General features: G+C 36.8%; 1 protein-coding gene across 1 annotated transcript; it reads left to right on the top strand.

Annotated features, from left to right (window-relative positions):
• Positions 1 to 593: 593 nt before the first annotated feature.
• phgdh (phosphoglycerate dehydrogenase) lies at positions 594 to 19,790 on the top strand. The gene is made up of 12 exons (XM_041807364.1): positions 594 to 817; positions 11,093 to 11,244; positions 11,325 to 11,390; positions 11,504 to 11,558; positions 11,723 to 11,821; positions 11,915 to 12,047; positions 12,133 to 12,281; positions 12,766 to 12,918; positions 14,822 to 14,960; positions 15,187 to 15,314; positions 15,406 to 15,628; positions 19,391 to 19,790. The coding sequence occupies exons 1-12, from the start codon at positions 680 to 682 to the stop codon at positions 19,543 to 19,545; spliced, it is 1,590 nt and encodes a 529-aa protein (XP_041663298.1). The 5' UTR covers positions 594 to 679; the 3' UTR covers positions 19,546 to 19,790.
• Positions 19,791 to 19,925: the final 135 nt, after the last annotated feature.

Genomic DNA, 19,925 nt, shown 5'->3' with positions numbered 1-19,925 from the left:
TACTCCCTTTACTTGATAAACTATTCCCAGGAAATGATCCTTTTTCTTTATCAGTTTTTGACTTTACTTAAAAATGAATGCTTGAAGCTCACTATAAGCTCACAATATCCCGAGTGCATCAAAAACACCATTCACAAGCATCATAAAAAATAATTAAATAAAAACAATATTTCAATTATGGTGGCCTAATAGAACAATTTAAATGAAATTAAGAAATTCAAACAGGGCCTACCTAATATGACAGGAAATTAACACTGATAATCTTGGGGAGAAAATACATACATACATGTGCGCATGTGCATACTATCCTGTATCACCTGAAGGACAATTACTAGCATTAAATATTTGAAGTAAGTTATTACTGGTGACACCTTTAATTTTGAATACAGGATTATCTGTGAGGTCTAGCTTTAATATAAAATTATGTGTACTATTTTCGCTGCTTTTTCTAGTCTGATTATCAAATTAAACCTGTCTCCACACTGAGTGGCCGTTTGTATGTGACGTCAGAGCAGAAGATGCAGGAGGGGCGGGTTTTATCCAAAAGGGGCTGGCGTAAATCTGAGATAACCATTCAAAACCAACAGAGGGAAATTAACTTCCCGTGTCCATCACATCACTCCAGCCGAAGCATCAGCAGCACCACTAGCAGCACCACTTTGCCTACACAGCTATCAAGATGGCCCCTATCTGCATCAGGACCGTGTTAATCAGTGAAAGTGTGGACCCCCGCTGCAGGGCCATTCTGGAGGAAAATGGCATCCGGGTGACGGAGAAACAGAACATGAAGAAAGATGAATTAATCGCGGAAATAAAGGTGAGGTTGTCACTCAGTGATGCTCAATGAATTTCACGTGAATTCTGTGCTTTTAATTTCCTCTACGCAACAGAAAGTTTGGACGCTTATGCTAGCATCATTGTGAGAGCTCGTGGTTTTTTTTTACCCCTGCACTTGTCTTGGGGGAGTGTTTGTGAAGCTAAAGCCCAGAAGCACTTGTTTTCTTAATAGAAAGTTAAATGAAAAGATGTTTGCACTCACTGTGCTTTATTCGTGGTTTTAGATAGTGTAGTTGACGCTTTTGTCTGTGAGCCCTGCACACGTTTAGCCAGGCTGAGGTGACCGGACTGTAATGGTAGTACCGCCCCTTGTAAAGCTGATGCAACTCATCCCAGACTTTACCGAGTCTCCCATCACTCTGAGGACCACACGCTGCAGGCTTTCAGCAGCATGGTGCACGGGATGCGTATTGAACAGAAACAATGTCCCCTACTGTATGAATCAGACGTGGCAGATAAGGAAGTAGGGACTTGTATTTATTTGCGCTGTGGGAATAAACGACTAGGGCCCCGTTTTGGCCTAGTGACCCCCCTGTAGATACCCCCTGACAGACTAGAGCACAAAAGATATGTTGGGATTTGTTTGTTTTCAGAAAATGAATATATTCTCCACACATGCCTTCATTAGTGAAGAACATAACAAATAGAAAATACTGTATTTTAAATGTGTTGCAGTGAGCCCTTTAAATCCAGAGGACAGCAGAATTAACTCTGGCTTTTCACATTTCTGCTGCTACAGTTGCTTCTCCCAGTCTACAAGCTTGAAAAGGGAGGGATTCGTTACCAACTCTGTGCCATTAAATCCAACACACTTGTGCTTTCAAGTCTCCAAAACAACGCTACCACACCTAAATTTAGGTAGTTGAGCCAAGAACAAATAGGAAATTTTACACAGAAATAACAAATTATTCTGCAGAAGAACACAAATGAACCTTTAATGATTTAAAACTAAAATATATTTAAGCCTGTATAAGAACGACAACTGTGCAAAAAGTTAGAGCACAGGAAATTTGAGTTTTATAGAGAAAAAAATAAGATGTGAAAAACTACAAGCTTTTGTTAGCATTTTTCTAGAATAAAAGTATGTGTGCATTGTTAGTGGGTTTCAATATGTGCAACAAATGCTGACTAGACATAATCAGAAGTATGAAATATGCAAGCATGTAGGCAGGTTTACATGAGGTAGAAAGGATCACTTAAGATAGTTAATAAGTGCAAGTGTGCTTATGAAGTGAGGATTTTACCACAGTGAGCTTTCTTAGTGTATTTGAGTTATGGTGAATAGAGTTATGACTTGAAGCATTTGAATATTGTGAAAAGATTAAACTACTGTTGTATAGTACATAGATTAAATTAGTAGTTAGTATGGTAAATATATGAAATAGTCACTATTACCGCAGTAAATAGATTAAATTGGTCAGTATTACCGAAGAGATTTAAGTTACATTTGCACAGGATGCGTATGGAACAGAAACAATGTCCCCTATTGTATGAATCAGATGCGACAGATAAGGAAGTAGGAACTTGTATTTATTTGCACTGTGGGAATAAATGATTTGGGCCCTGTTTTGGCCCAGTGACCCCCCCTGTAGATACCCCCTAACAGACTAGAGCACAAAAGATATATTGATATATAACAAATAGAAAATACTATATTTTAAATGTGTTGCAGTGAGCCCTTGAAATCCAGAGGACAGCAGAATTAACTCTGGCTTTTCACATTTCTGCTGCTACAGTTGCTTCTCCCAGTCTACAAGCTTGAAAAGGGAGGGATTTGTTACCAACTCTGTGCCATTAAATCCAACACACTTGTGCTTTCAAGTCTCCAAAACAACGCTACCACACCTAAATTTAGGTAGTTGAGCCAAGAACAAATAGGAAATTTTACACAGAAATAACAAATTATTCTGCAGAAGAACACAAATGAACCTTTAACGATTTAAAGCTAAAATATATTTAAGCCTGTATAAGAACGACAACTGTGCAAAAAGTTAGAGCACAGGAAATTTGAGTTTTATAGAGAAAAAAATAAGATGTGAAAAACTACAAGCTTTTGTTAGCATTTTTCTAGAATAAAAGTATGTGTGCATTGTTAGTGGGTTTCAATATGTGCAACAAATGCTGACTAGACATAATCAGAAGTATGAAATATGCAAGCATGTAGGCAGGTTTACATGAGGTAGAAAGGATCACTTAAGATAGTTAATAAGTGCAAGTATGCTTATGAAGTGAGGATTTTACCACAGTGAGCTTTCTTAGTGTATTTGAGTTATGGTGAATAGAGTTATGACTTGAAGCATTTGAATATGGTGAAAAGATTAAACTACTGTTGTACAGTACATAGATTAAATTAGTAATTAGTATGGTAAATATATAAAATAGTCACTATTACCGCAGTAAATAGATTAAATTGGTCAGTATTACCGAAGAGATTTAAGTTACATTTGCACAGGATGCGTATGGAACAGAAACAATGTCCCCTATTGTATGAATCAGATGCGACAGATAAGGAAGTAGGAACTTGTATTTATTTGCACTGTGGGAATAAATGATTTGGGCCCTGCTCTGGCCCAGTGACCCCCCCTGTAGATACCCCCTAACAGACTAGAGCACAAAAGATATATTGATATATAACAAATAGAAAATACTATATTTTAAATGTGTTGCAATGAGCCCTTGAAATCCAGAGGACAGCAGAATTAACTCTGGCTTTTCACATTTCTGCTGCTACAGTTGCTTCTCCCAGTCTACAAGCTTGAAAAGGGAGGGATTTGTTACCAACTCTGTGCCATTAAATCCAACACACTTGTGCTTTCAAGTCTCCAAAACAACGCTACCACACCTAAATTTAGGTAGTTGAGCCAAGAACAAATAGGAAATTTTACACAGAAATAACAAATTATTCTGCAGAAGAACACAAATGAACCTTTAACGATTTAAAGCTAATATATATTTAAGCCTGTATAAGAACGACAACTGTGCAAAAAGTTAGAGCACAGGAAATTTGAGTTTTATAGAGAAAAAAATAAGATGTGAAAAACTACAAGCTTTTGTTAGCATTTTTCTAGAATAAAAGTATGTGTGCATTGTTAGTGGGTTTCAATATGTGCAACAAATGCTGACTAGACATAATCAGAAGTATGAAATATGCAAGCATGTAGGCAGGTTTACATGAGGTAGAAAGTATCACTTAAGATAGTTAATAAGTGCAAGTATGCTTATGAAGAGAGGATTTTACCACAGTGAGCTTTCTTAGTGTATTTGAGTTATGGTGAATAGAGTTATGACTTGAAGCATTTGAATATTGTGAAAAGATTAAACTACTGTTGTGTACAGTACATAGATTAAATTAGTAGTTAGTATGGTAAATATATGAAATAGTCACTATTACCGCAGTAAATAGATTAAATTGGTCAGTATTACTGAAGAGATTTAAGTTACATTTGCACAGGATGCGTATGGAGCAGAAACAATGTCCCCTATTGTATGAATCAGATGCGACAGATAAGGAAGTAGGAACTTGTATTTATTTGCACTGTGGGAATAAATGATTTGGGCCCTGCTCTGGCCCAGTGACCCCCCCTGTAGATACCCCCTAACAGACTAGAGCACAAAAGATATATTGATATATAACAAATAGAAAATACTATATTTTAAATGTGTTGCAATGAGCCCTTGAAATCCAGAGGACAGCAGAATTAACTCTGGCTTTTCACATTTCTGCTGCTACAGTTGCTTCTCCCAGTCTACAAGCTTGAAAAGGGAGGGATTTGTTACCAACTCTGTGCCATTAAATCCAACACACTTGTGCTTTCAAGTCTCCAAAACAACGCTACCACACCTAAATTTAGGTAGTTGAGCCAAGAACAAATAGGAAATTTTACACAGAAATAACAAATTATTCTGCAGAAGAACACAAATGAACCTTTAACGATTTAAAGCTAATATATATTTAAGCCTGTATAAGAACGACAACTGTGCAAAAAGTTAGAGCACAGGAAATTTGAGTTTTATAGAGAAAAAAATAAGATGTGAAAAACTACAAGCTTTTGTTAGCATTTTTCTAGAATAAAAGTATGTGTGCATTGTTAGTGGGTTTCAATATGTGCAACAAATGCTGACTAGACATAATCAGAAGTATGAAATATGCAAGCATGTAGGCAGGTTTACATGAGGTAGAAAGTATCACTTAAGATAGTTAATAAGTGCAAGTATGCTTATGAAGAGAGGATTTTACCACAGTGAGCTTTCTTAGTGTATTTGAGTTATGGTGAATAGAGTTATGACTTGAAGCATTTGAATATTGTGAAAAGATTAAACTACTGTTGTACAGTACATAGATTAAATTAGTAGTTAGTATGGTAAATATATGAAATAGTCACTATTACCGCAGTAAATAGATTAAATTGGTCAGTATTACTGAAGAGATTTAAGTTACATTTGCACAGGATGCGTATGGAGCAGAAACAATGTCCCCTATTGTATGAATCAGATGCGACAGATAAGGAAGTAGGAACTTGTATTTATTTGCACTGTGGGAATAAATGATTTGGGCCCTGCTCTGGCCCAGTGACCCCCCCTGTAGATACCCCCTAACAGACTAGAGCACAAAAGATATATTGATATATAACAAATAGAAAATACTATATTTTAAATGTGTTGCAATGAGCCCTTGAAATCCAGAGGACAGCAGAATTAACTCTGGCTTTTCACATTTCTGCTGCTACAGTTGCTTCTCCCAGTCTACAAGCTTGAAAAGGGAGGGATTTGTTACCAACTCTGTGCCATTAAATCCAACACACTTGTGCTTTCAAGTCTCCAAAACAACGCTACCACACCTAAATTTAGGTAGTTGAGCCAAGAACAAATAGGAAATTTTACACAGAAATAACAAATTATTCTGCAGAAGAACACAAATGAACCTTTAACGATTTAAAGCTAATATATATTTAAGCCTGTATAAGAACGACAACTGTGCAAAAAGTTAGAGCACAGGAAATTTGAGTTTTATAGAGAAAAAAATAAGATGTGAAAAACTACAAGCTTTTGTTAGCATTTTTCTAGAATAAAAGTATGTGTGCATTGTTAGTGGGTTTCAATATGTGCAACAAATGCTGACTAGACATAATCAGAAGTATGAAATATGCAAGCATGTAGGCAGGTTTACATGAGGTAGAAAGTATCACTTAAGATAGTTAATAAGTGCAAGTATGCTTATGAAGAGAGGATTTTACCACAGTGAGCTTTCTTAGTGTATTTGAGTTATGGTGAATAGAGTTATGACTTGAAGCATTTGAATGTTGTGAAAAGATTAAACTACTGTTGTATAGTACATAGATTAAATTAGTAGTATGGTAAATATATGAAATAGTCACTATTACCGCAGTAAATAGATTAAATTGGTCAGTATTACTGAAGAGATTTAAGTTACATTTGCACAGGATGCGTATGGAGCAGAAACAATGTCCCCTATTGTATGAATCAGATGCGACAGATAAGGAAGTAGGAACTTGTATTTATTTGCACTGTGGGAATAAATGATTTGGGCCCTGCTCTGGCCCAGTGACCCCCCCTGTAGATACCCCCTAACAGACTAGAGCACAAAAGATATATTGATATATAACAAATAGAAAATACTATATTTTAAATGTGTTGCAATGAGCCCTTGAAATCCAGAGGACAGCAGAATTAACTCTGGCTTTTCACATTTCTGCTGCTACAGTTGCTTCTCCCAGTCTACAAGCTTGAAAAGGGAGGGATTTGTTACCAACTCTGTGCCATTAAATCCAACACACTTGTGCTTTCAAGTCTCCAAAACAACGCTACCACACCTAAATTTAGGTAGTTGAGCCAAGAACAAATAGGAAATTTTACACAGAAATAACAAATTATTCTGCAGAAGAACACAAATGAACCTTTAACGATTTAAAGCTAATATATATTTAAGCCTGTATAAGAACGACAACTGTGCAAAAGTTAGATCACAGGAAATTTGAGTTTTATAGAGAAAAAAATAAGATGTGAAAAACTACAAGCTTTTGTTAGCATTTTTCTAGAATAAAAGTATGTGTGCATTGTTAGTGGGTTTCAATATGTGCAACAAATGCTGACTAGACATAATCAGAAGTATGAAATATGCAAGCATGTAGGCAGGTTTACATGAGGTAGAAAGTATCACTTAAGATAGTTAATAAGTGCAAGTATGCTTATGAAGAGAGGATTTTACCACAGTGAGCTTTCTTAGTGTATTTGAGTTATGGTGAATAGAGTTATGACTTGAAGCATTTGAATATTGTGAAAAGATTAAACTACTGTTGTACAGTACATAGATTAAATTAGTAGTTAGTATGGTAAATATATGAAATAGTCACTATTACCGCAGTAAATAGATTAAATTGGTCAGTATTACCGAAGAGATTTAAGTTACAGTTTACAGATAAATTAGTGCAGGGGAGGCATTTTACCACAGTGAGCTCTCTTACAGTGTCTGAGCTACAGTGAAAAGATAAATTACTCATACTATTTGAGTGCAGTTAATACATTAAATTAGTCTTTATTACAACAGAGATTTAAGTAACAGTTTATAGATTAATTAGTGCACATGTGCATATGAGGTGAGGCATTTTACCACAGTGAGCTTTTTACCGTACATGAGTTACAGTGATTAGATAAATTACTCATACTACTTGAGTATGGTAAATAGATTAAATTGGTCATTATTACCTAAGAGATTTAAGTTACATTTAATAGATGAATTAGTGCAAATGAGCATATGACGTGAGGCATTTTACCACAGTGAGCTTTTTAAACAGTGAAGTTTGAGCTACAGTGAAAAGATTAACTAATAGTATTTGAGTACGGTATATAGATTAAATTAGTCACTATTACTGCAGGAATTTAAGTTACAGTTAATAGACTGATTAGTGCAAATGTGCATATGAGGTGAGGTATTTTACCCCAGTGAGCTTTTCTTACAGTATTTGAACTACAGTGAATTGATTAATTACTCATACTTCTTGAGTGTGGTTAATAGATTAAATTTGTCATTATTACCGAAGAAATTTAAGTTACATTTTATAGATAAATTAGTTCACATGTGGATAAGAGGTGATGCATTTTACCACAGTGAGCTTTTCTTACAGTATTTGAACTACAGTGAATGGATAAATTACTCATACACCTTGAGTGCGGTTAAGACATTAAATTTGTCATTATTACCGAAGTGATTCAAGTTACATTTTATAGATAAAGTGCTTAACTTAGTACAGTGCTTCTTGGGAATAAATCTTGTACCATTGGAAAGTTTATTTCCCTTTTAAATGGTGCAACATTTGTAAGGATCATGCATTTGTGGGATGAGCAGCAGAGCTGATTATGTGGGTTGCGCCCATGAAAAATTTGCCAAATCTTGCCAATGCCAAACGGCTTATTTTGCTGCTGCTATTGACTCTTGTTTTGAGCATACAGGATATGGATTTTACACTGACTTGAATTTAAACCATCAATCTCTCAGACCAAAGTCAGCAGGCTAACCCATTGAGCCATCCAGCCACCGGAGAGCAGAATATGTCACATTAAGCCTTGCGAAGGTGCTTATTTAATGGAAGTTTGATGTTCTGGCACCCTGTGACAGTTGAATTAAAGAATGGGACCCATTTGGTTTTGGTTTGTTTCATATTTGTGGTTGCTCTTAAAAAACGAGTAGACAAGGCACACACTATGAAGACTTTTTCAATTAAGTGGATTTTTAAGCATGTAAACAAAAAAAACAAAAAAATTTAAAGCTGTGACTGGACCTATTCTGTCAGAAATAGTCACAGATAGGACGCTGGACCAAAAGATTCTCTCTCAATAGTATTAAAATAAAGCTACTTTTCTGGTGCTCCCTTTAACCCACTACCTATTCTGTATCTGCCAAAATATACACAAGCCAATCACACCTCTGGCTTTACTTCCCTTCACTTCCCAGCATGAGAAAATGTTCAGAGTAATAAGCTGAGACACATGGTTGTGACAGCAGTTACTGAATAATCTTGTTGTATAGGCTGTGGATCACTTTCTCTGACCGGGAGACAGCTCTGCTGACACATGCATTTGTAAGGATTTGTTTGCTTTCATGCAGCAAATGAACCACACCAGTGTCCCTTCTTTTTCAGGGGGCTGTGGTCGAGTAGAGAATTCTGCTTTAGAGTCCTGACTGCATTAATACAACAAGGAAGAAAATGAATATAATACAAGGAAAAGCCCACCAGAGACCAGCTCTTTGGTTAGATTTTTTTGACCTTATGTTTAATAAGGAAACTCAGACACAGGAGGTTTATATCATGGTTCAAATTCCCTTAAAGCACCAATGTAGACTTTTTTGACTGGCTGTGGAAATGACCAAAATTAATGCCTTAGATGCTTAATGATCATTGAAAGCAAACAAGGCCATCATCAGCATATATATTGACTGTCTCTGTAGGATTTTTAATGTCTAAAACCGATGCCACAGGGTAGGTGTCAGACAAGGTTTTTTTTTTTTTCATTTTTCAAGGCATTTATTCTTAACAAATCAAACATTTGACTAAAGAGGAAGCATAATAAGATTTTTTTTGGTTAGATAAAACAACAACATATAGGCTACATGTAAAAAAACCCAGCAACGACAGAAGAATCAACCCGTTATCCACAGGGGACGCCAAATTTGATGCGGACTGAAAAATTCCTCACAAGAACTTTAATTTGCTGGTTTTTATTGTTGTATCAAGAAAAAAAGTGATAAATTAAAGACCCTGTAAAGTGAAAAATAAATCAGTATTTAGTTTTTTTGTATGACAGGTCACTGTGTTATGATCCCCCAGGTTAAATTTCTGTCAGATTAAACATCTCTACGTTTATAAAATTAAGCTACATAATCATGAAAAATGAAGCAGTAAAATCTGCTCCGGGATAGTGTGGGCGTGTCTGAATGAGCCGAAGCCACGCCCACCCAGGAGAAATGCGATCCTCTTAAATTTAAAAATGTTACAGTACGAATGGAGGAAAAAACTCATGCCATTGGCCTGCCCTTTGACCTACGTTGACCTTATCATCAAATTGCAGCTGCCTGGCTCTGTGCCAGAGAAGGGACAAATTCTGTTTTCTGGCTCAAATCTCTGTTATGATACTTTCAGTGTTTCATAGACCAGTGGTTCTCAACCTTGGGGTCGGGACACCCTTGGGGGTCGTGAAACACTCTAAGGGGGTCACCAGATGCCTTAAAAAACAAAGAATATTCTTAAAATTACACTGTTTCAACTTTACACCAATTTCCCCAAATGTCAACCTTTTTTCATCACTTTTTATTAATTTTGCCAATTTTAGAACATTTTTGCTACTTAAAACCCATTTTTGTCCATTTTAAACCCTTTCCATGATTTTTTTCTGCCTGTTTTTGCCACTTCTAAACCATTTCTTGCCAATTTTACCTTATGTTGCCTCTGTTGACCCATTATTGCCTCTATCCATCACTTTTTACAAACCTTTTTGCCCATTTTAACCACAGTTAACCAATTTTTGCCAGTTTATCAAACTTTCATCCCATTCCACCAAATTTCCACCAATTTTTTGCACTTAAAAGCCATTTCAGCCACTTTTTAATCCCCTCTTACCACTTTTTGTGCCTGTTTTTGCCACTTTAACCCAAAAATCAATTTTTTGCCGCTATTAACCAATTTTAGCAATTTTAACTTGTTTTAATTATGTTTTTAACAAAAGTTATTTTAATTTTACTACACAAATGAACAAATAAAGATATTCGTCTCGTTGATAAGAGTGGTTGTTATTCAGGTCAAATATAAAACATGGTTTTCAAGGCTTAATTTCACAATGGACCATGGTTTTGCTGACCTCCATGGGCCCCAGTTTGGCTGGGTCCCAGAACTGACTTAACTTTCAATAAAGGCAGTAACATCAGCTAACAACAGACTGCACTGACATGAACTGCTCTGTTATTTTATATTATAGTGCTGTATATCACCAGCCCACATATTTGCCCCGCCCACATTAAACCCAACCTGGAAAGAGGTGAAAAACGTTGTAATGGTCGAAAAAAATCCGGTCACACATAGATCTCAGTGTTTTTGCATGTTTACAGCAACCTTACTCCAGCATATCTAGAGTGTTAAGACACAAATTTCAGATTTCACTTTACAGGGTCTTTAAATTTAATTACCAGAAAGGTAATTGTCACATAGTGAATCTGTGGGCTTACAGTTTGCTTTCCTTATCCTAGAATTATGACGGCCTTGTTGTAAGATCTGCAACAAAGGTAACCGCTGATGTCATCAATGCTGCTGATAACCTCAAAATTATTGGGAGAGCTGGGACTGGTGTGGACAACGTGGACGTTGATGCTGCCACCAAAAAGGGTATTATTGTCATGAAGTAAGTCTCTGATTAGTGCTGAATCAAAATAAATTTCACTGTGTCTTACCCTGGTCATTAACTGTGGCTTGTTTTTGCAGCACGCCGAGTGGCAACACGATCAGTGCTGCGGAGCTGACATGTGCTCTCCTGATGAGTCTTTCAAGGCAGGAAGAGTCATGTTTTTATGAGCTACATGCTCAGGCCTCTTTTTATTTACTTACTTACTTCGTGGTGAACCACTGAAATGTTACCTTTGTGCCTCTGTGCTGTTTTGCAGACATGTGCCTCAAGCTGCAATGTCGATGAAGCAGGGCAACTGGGATCGCAAAAAGGTCAGCACAGATTATGGTTTGTGCCTGTGTTTGAAAGACTGTGCAGACAAAGCAGTTACTGCTGCATGATTGCCTCCACTGTCCGGCCCGTCATTGCTGATCAAATGTGACACCTCAGGGTTTTTGTGCAGCTTTTAATCTTTGTTTTTGTTTCTGATTTACAGTTTATGGGTGCAGAGCTGTACGGAAAGGTGCTTGGCATTGTTGGACTTGGAAGAATAGGAAAGGAAGTCGCTTCAAGAATGCAGTCATTTGGCATGAGAGTGAGTAGCAGATTATACAAGACAACAGTGAGTGCTTACATTTCTATGTGAGTTATTGTCTCTGTAAAGCTGACAGATTTCCTCTTTTCTCAGACTATAGGTTATGATCCAATCACTCCTCCTGAAGTGTCAGCCGGCTGGGGCGTGGAGCAGATGTCTCTGGAGCAGCTATGGCCACTGTGCGACTACATCACTGTCCACACTCCCCTGATGCCCTCTACTGTTGGTGGGTTATCCGCAGGTTTTCTTCATTATATATCTGTCTTAAAGTGTCACTTCATGATGGATTTTTTATCTGTTTTTCCAAAAAGGTTTGCTTAATGATGAAACATTTGCTAAATGCAAGACGGGAGTTAAGGTTGTGAACTGTGCGCGAGGAGGCATCATTGATGAAGCTGCTCTCCTCAGAGCTCTGCAGACGGGACAGTGTGGAGGAGCAGGGCTGGATGTCTTCGTTGAGGTAAGATAATAATAATGATAATAATAATAATAATAAATTTTATTTATAACACACTTTTTATTTCAAGAAATCTCAAAGTGCTGCAAGCACACAGTAAAAAGGAACAGTACAAACATAAAAATTTAAAAAGAGTACTTAAAGTAAATTAAAAGCCTCCTTAAAGAGGAAGGACTTTAGGTGTTATTTGAAAGCATCCACGGTCTAGATACCTCTCATACATAGTCAGATTCTCTTCACAAGCCACTTTATGGCAGTATGGAAGTTTACTTTACAAATTAAACTGTTATTTAGCACATGTTGCTCTAAAAGAAGATGTCGGGTGCCAGTTTAGCTCAGGTAGTAGAGCAGGTGCACATCTACAGGGCTACAGTCAGGCTAGACTTGTACATTTCTTCTCTCACTCTCTCTACCTGCCTAAAAGCTCAATTTAATCTTAAAACAAGGGATTCTGTAAATCATATATAGACTTTTGTGTGTTTTGCAGGAGCCTCCTAAAGACCGCTCATTGGTGGACCATCCTAACGTCATCAGCTGTCCTCACTTGGGAGCCAGCACCAAGGAGGCTCAGGCTCGTTGTGGGGAGGACATTGCTCTGCAGATTGTGGACATGGTGAATGGCAAGAAGCTGATTGGAGCGGTAAGTTCCACTCTGAGTAGACTTTAGAAGTCAAACTAAGTTTTATTATTAGTGTGAATCATCACTGTATTTCCTCTAAGTCGAAGGAACTGGCAAGGCAGCTTAAATTATGGAGCACCATATCCTCCGAAGACCTGAGCCCTTGTTTGAAAAGCATTTTGAGTTTTTCCTTATTATTTGGGATAAGGAGGGTCTGATGAGTTAAAACATCAGGCCGGGTTTTTGAACAGGAATTTAATGGAAAGGTTTTCTCTCCAAAAACCAAAAGAAAAAACTTTAAAAAGTACCCCAAAATTCCTTTAAATAATAATCTAATCTTTTATTGAAGCTTTATCAGAAAGCCTAAATAGTCCTTTTAAAAAAATCCCTCAAAATTACATGCAAATTCATGATCATTTTCAAGCAAATCCCCCAAATATCTAAGAACATTCAACCTTAAATTTCATAACAAATTCTGAAAAAAATTACCAATGCATTCTCCAGAATTTCATGAAAATGATGCAAACATCCAAATAAATTCCCTAAAATTTCCCTGAAGTTCCTAATTCAACTACCCAACATTTACAAATAAATCTTCCAGTTTCCAAAAAAATGCAAAAACAAAAATTCAAGCAAATTTACCCAAATTCTCCAGAATTTACCGACATACAGTGCTTAACAAATTTATTAGACCACCTGTCATAAAAATGAGAAAACATAAATATTTTAGAAATCTTTCAAAACTTTTTTAAAACTAAAAACTAAAACTAAAAACGTTTTACCATTTTGAACAGGAATGAGGAATTTCAAACTGAATTCACCTTTTTAGACCCAAATCTGAGCCAGCTCACTGGGCTTCTCTGAGAACTCAGAAATTAATCAAGCATAACATTCAAGCACTAAAACTAATTTTTCTGTTCAGGAATGCAAGTAAATAACTGTAATTTGACATATTAATCAAGAAATAATAATGTGCTTTACTATTTCTTCAGTTTTTTGGTAAATCAGTTATCATGGATAACAATAATAATTATATTTTAGCATTAAAAATATCATTTGGGTTAAAGAGGTTCTACATATTAGTGTATTAACCATTGCAGAAACATCAAAAATGATTTTGGTAATTACCAATGTTGTTAATTTAGGGCAGCTGTGGCATAAACCTTACTTTGGGTGGTGGTCTAATAAATTTGTTACATTTTTTACTTGCTAGTATCCAAGAAAAGTCCCTACAATATCCAAAAAAACAATGCATCCCAACATTTCAAGCAAATTACGTACACTAAAATGGACATTCCGGACAAAAATCTCAAAAATTCTAATAGCGGAAATTACTACTTTGTTGTAGGGAAGCAAACATGTAATGTCCTCGTATGTGCATGCTGGGTCTTAGGAGGATATATGCATATAGCTATTTAAAGTGCCTACAGAGCTAAAAAAGAAGGCATTTAAAACAATAAATTAGAATTTAAAAAAAAAATTGACCAAAGACAAAATAAAAAAGATATTGATAAAATTTGCTGTGATGTGCAATTATCATTAAGATTATATTGCAAATAAGGGTTAGTTGCAAAGCAGATATAATATTAGACTGATTCAAAAAGAATATTATATTGAATTAAATGAGGTGTTCAAATTAAGATGAGATGAGCGTGAACTTTTGGGAAAGCAGCAGCACCTTAAGGTGTGGTAGAAACTTAAAGCTGCCTTGCCCTGCTTGGTTCTGGGAAAAGTATGTAAACTGTAAATGCTTCATAAGGGATAAAAAGATCAGATAGTTATTATGGGCAAGAGATGCATTAAGATTGATCATTTAAGGTCAGTAGCAATATGAGCAAGAAATCTTCAGTTAAAAGAAGAATCAATATGTGACATTCCTCTCCTAAAACCTCACCTTCCCTATGTCTCTACCATTATCTTACAGGTAAATGCTCAGGTTATGGCAAGCACATTCTCACAGGAATCCCACCAGCTGATCAAACTTGGTGAAGCTGTTGGAGCTGTGCTGCAGTCATGCACTACTGCAGAGAAACCGTTCAGTCATGTCCAAATCACCACTCAAGGTAAAAACCACTGGTCCAACCAGTTTTTAGTAAACAATGATTAGAAAAGGAGAGGGTGGATAGGTTTGGAGTGCAGTATTTTAATGGTGCCCTTTCTCCCTCTGGTGGTATGATTGTGAAACTGCAACTGTATTTACACTTAGGAAGATGCTTTCTGCTGTCAGGAGATCTTTTGAAAATCCATTATTTTGCTTAATGGCAATACTGAACTATTTTCTGAAACCAGGTGATTGCATGAAGTCCTCCACTGGTTACATGACCTCTTCAGTCCTGGTCGGCCTTCTGAATCAGAAATCTGGCTGCTACCCGAACCTCATAAACGTGCTGAGCCTTGCCAAGGAGTCTGGAATCACGGTACAGCAGCAACTTATTTAGGAAAATGCATTAAAATGAAAATGTGTATTTTTTTTAGTTAATTTCATAACCATGTCAACTGACTCTGCAGGTAAACCAGAGCCACTGTGCTTCAAACGAGGCTTCCAGCGGGCTCTGTAGGGTGGAGATCATGTCAAATGGTTGCAGCTACAAAGCCTGTGGTTCGGTTCAGGGTGGTGTTCCCGTGCTGCTGGAGCTGAGTGACAGTGTGTTCAGACAGCCGGTCTCTCTCACTGGAAATCTGCTGTTCTTCAAGGCCTCTGCAAATCCTAATCTCCTGTCCTCAGTGGCTGGTAAGAGTTTAGTTTTTAGTTTATTTATTATTATTTCATTGTGCCATAAACCAAAAGAGGTGCCCAGCCCTCACAGACGTACAAGACACTGAAATACAAAACAAATAAGAGCAATCAAACAATGACAAGAGCAACTCATCACAGTACATATCAGACAGAAACAGATCAAATGTTAACACAGTGTTGCTCAATGGCTATTAGACCTTTTACTTCTTATTAGACAGCAGCTATTTAGGTCGTTTCCACTTAGCGGTCCGGCTCAGTTCGGTGCGGTACGGCACACTTTTTTTGGTGTTTCCATAGAGAAAGGGTCCCAAAAAAACGACCCGTACCATCCCACTTTTCGGCACCCTTCCGTAGGGGTGCCAATCTTACCTAACCGTACCAAAAAAGGTGGAGCTACGCACACAACTATGGGGCTGCACTGACGTTACGTCAGCGCGCGACTCAGCTGCTCGCCTCTGGGCTTCAAACACGGAAGTCTGCACTGTGAGAAGCAGACAAAAACAGGAGAAAAATGGACCAATATCTGCCTAAATGGGAAATATTTGGACTCAACGGAGATCCAAACTGTTTCCTAGTCTGTGGATATTGGTATCTGGCCACAAATCAAGTTTCCTGATGTTTATCTGGATGATTTTAAGAACACAAAGCCGAGCCCAAAGGCTCACATCAGCCTGATCCATCCGCGATGGATGAGAACCTAAATTAATGCAGAAGTTTTGTGAATATGAAGCCTTAGAACAGTTCACTTTTATCTGTAACTAGTTATTACTCTACGTCTTAAATTAGATAACCTGTGAAAACATCACTCTATGGTTGTTAAATGGACTCGTAAAACTTCGGGCTGCAGACTATTTTAAAACGAGATCAGCGCACCCCGGATTTCTGACTTAATCTACCTTGATTTTAACACCAGCTGAACTTTTACTTTATTTTTAATGTGGCAAATTCTCACAGTACAGCTCTAAACTTTCATGTTTTTCGTATAAACTGTTCTAGAATAGGTATATTCACATATAAACGTAGCGTTACAACTCAAACCGTCTCTGTACACATATTCCATCAGCTGAGGATCTTAACTGACAGCGGTTAACATCATTAAGATGTAGTTATTTTTTAAAAAGCACTTTCAGCTGAAATAAAGCTGTTCACTGCTTATTCCTGACTGATTTCTGTCACTCATCCTTTCTATAACTCTGCAGCTGGAACAGCAGACTCGCGCTGTCTGTGACATGCATGCTTTTACAGCCCCGCCCACCCAAGTGAGAGCACGGGTGTCTGTGGAAACGCAAACTATTTGGGGGTTTAGCGTACCAAACCATACTAAACCAAACTGAATCAAACCGGACCCACTGATAGAAACACGGCTTTAGTTTTCTTAAGTCAAATATAAAGTGTCCTCTTATGCTGTTGAAAGGCATTCAACAAGAATTGTGCAAGTTGAAACACTTGGTGTGAAAACAGAAAATGGAGTCTATCTTAATCAGACATATAAAACAAATCAGAGCAGCCTGTAGGCAAGACAGAATTAAAATGTTAGAAGATTAATTAAACGTTACTACTCTTTCTGAATGAGAAAATACAAGAATGAGAAAAAGAGGGAGAAAGACGCAGCTGTTAGCTGAATTAAAATTTATTTAGCAAACCCTCGGCTAGAAAATAAAAGAGAATATTCATATTTAATTTGATCATCTTGATATTGTTTAGTTATTATGTAACTCCTGACTTGAAAATATATTTCATTTTAGGCTATTGCTATTAAATTAACATTACATTACCTTTCTATGAGAATATAGATATCAACAATTATACTTCTATGTGATAATCAGAAATGAAGGCCTGGCTCCAAATAAAGACCCTCCATCTAATAAAGGCCTGGTACTCTCATCAGTTTTGTAAGTAAAGGTCCTGGTCTTTATTTGAGGGTTTACGGTATTTCTTTGACATGTAATTTGTCAAAATACAAGACTTTTTACTCAAGATTTTTTTTTATTAATTCTCTGATTCAGGCTTTAACATACATGTTATTAAGTTTCATCAGTCATTTCTTTCATCCTGCCATATCTAAACACTTTTCCTACATATTAAAGTCAAAAGAGTGGGAAAATTAAAGGTAAATAGAGGACACAAAAAATACAACAAAAAATAAACAGATAAAAAAAGAAAGAGAAAAAAAACCCTATATTTGAATTCATGTAATTATTTTTTTTTTCTATTCTATCTCTCAAGTCCATCTAATTCTTTGACCCATTTACTCCTGATTTTTGACTGAAATTTTCATATAATAACAAAATTGCAGCGATGAATGATCATTAAAAAAACAACCAGATATTAGTTCACATTAGAGCAGCTGACACCTACATCTCAGTTTAACATAAATTCAACAAGCATGGATAATAGTGATATTAAATGTGAAATAAAAAAATTTATTCTTACAGAAACACATAATAAAAACAACCCCTCCCCAGTCACTACCAACACAACACGCACAAAAAAAAAACAGTTAAAAAAAATGCAGCAGATATGTTAGTCCAAGGGTGTCCAGACTTTTTCCACTGGGGTCGCATACAAAAATATATATAAGGATGGTGGGGCCACTTTCATATGCCTCATCTTGAGGATTGTAAAGTTAGCAAAGCCAGTCTTATGGTGGTTAAAATATGCTTAGTTATTGGGTTTGCTTAAATGACTAGTTAATGGATGACAAGGCAAATAGCCAGTCATCTTAAGGATTTTAGGAAGGCCAGACATATTTCAGGGGGCCCTGGTCAGCCCTGGCTACTGCTGGTTCAGCCCCTAAAACACCATCGATACTGCATCATAATCCATCAGGGCATTATATATCAAAATATTGCTATTATGTTGGTTGCCAATGTGTTTTCCATTTACAGGGTTGTCCTCATTTAGTCACAAAAAACTCAAATCTATAAAGTCTTCTTGTCAAAATGTTCGTTTACCAAAATAGCATGGTAGCACTGCCTTGTGCTGAAACAAAAAAGTAAGATACAATCAAGCTCCACGTTTAAATGCGGGCCGTACTTCATTTAATGTTTAGAATTTGCTGAGGTCCAACCAAAAGTGGGCCACAGGCCACATTTGGCCCCCGGGCCCTAGTTTGGACATCCGTGTGTTAGGCTAATAATAATAATAATATTAATAATAATAGTTTGTAGTTTAATGTAACAAATAAAATATATTTGATGATCCTTTGTTTCCAGTTTTAATAGAAAGATGTGAAATTGAAGCTTCAATCACAGACACCTCTGAGCTTAAACAAGAGAAACCAAAGGCAGATAAAATGCTCTGCTGTTTTTTTTTTCAAAGAATTCTGCTATATATTGTTTCGTCACATCAATTAAATTTCCATATTTGTATTGATTTTTTATTGTAATGTGAGATGTCATCTACTTCCTGTTTGAAATCTGCTTTTACTTGTTTTAAAATATGCATATATGCCCTTCATTTTTGTAAGTAAATTTTACAAAGCACATAAATCTAAGCCCAAATGTCTCTTTTGTGGCTGCACACAAATTGGACGTGCTTCAGACTAGCCATGAAACATGAAGACAAATTGGTACTTGGTAAAAGAAGCTGAAGTTGATAGTTATGGTTGAGGTGTTGGCGCTCTATCATTGCTGGTTTTGAATCTTCATTTTGATGAACGGTTGGTTTGAGTTATGACCTCTTAGGACAAAGCGGAGGGATTTTTTTCTACTCCAAATCACACCTATTTTCTCTTCTTTGTGGTTCTTTGTTTAGGATGTCTGGCTTCTGAGGGAGTGGAGATCGAGTCCTTCACTGCTCCTGCAGACCGCACCGGGGATCTGTGGTTCTGTGTGGGGGTTTCCTCCCTCCTGCGTGACCTCGGCGCCTTAAAGCCTCTGGTGAAGGAGGCGGCACAGCTCACCATTTAAAGAACAGCTGCTGTAGAAGGAAAAAAAATCTCTGTGTCCTCAAGGGTGTCCAACCTTAATGACCCAACCTGGTCCCTGTGTTTACAACTAACAACTTGTTTAGAAGTTGAACTTTTGATAACATTCCACTGTTTAGATGGTTTACATGCACTTTGAGTACATCTGAATGAAAGGGTACTGCTTGCTGGTTAGTATGTTGTTTGAGTTCAAGATGTAAGACTTAATAAAACCACTGTAAGACTCCACATCTGGCAGCCGAGTATTCCTTTTTTAATTCACTTGACACTCTGACCTCTTTAGTTTGAACAGAAACGCACAGGCTGAATACATCTGATACAAAAAATAAAATGCCATTTCTAAGGCTTCTGTGAAGAGATTTA

Source organism: Cheilinus undulatus, linkage group 15 (genome assembly GCF_018320785.1).
Source record: "Cheilinus undulatus linkage group 15, ASM1832078v1, whole genome shotgun sequence".
In the NCBI taxonomy this organism is placed as follows: domain Eukaryota; kingdom Metazoa; phylum Chordata; class Actinopteri; order Labriformes; family Labridae; genus Cheilinus; species Cheilinus undulatus.
The sequence above is the reverse complement of the archived record's forward strand: the minus strand, read 5'-3'. Positions and strand labels throughout refer to the sequence as shown.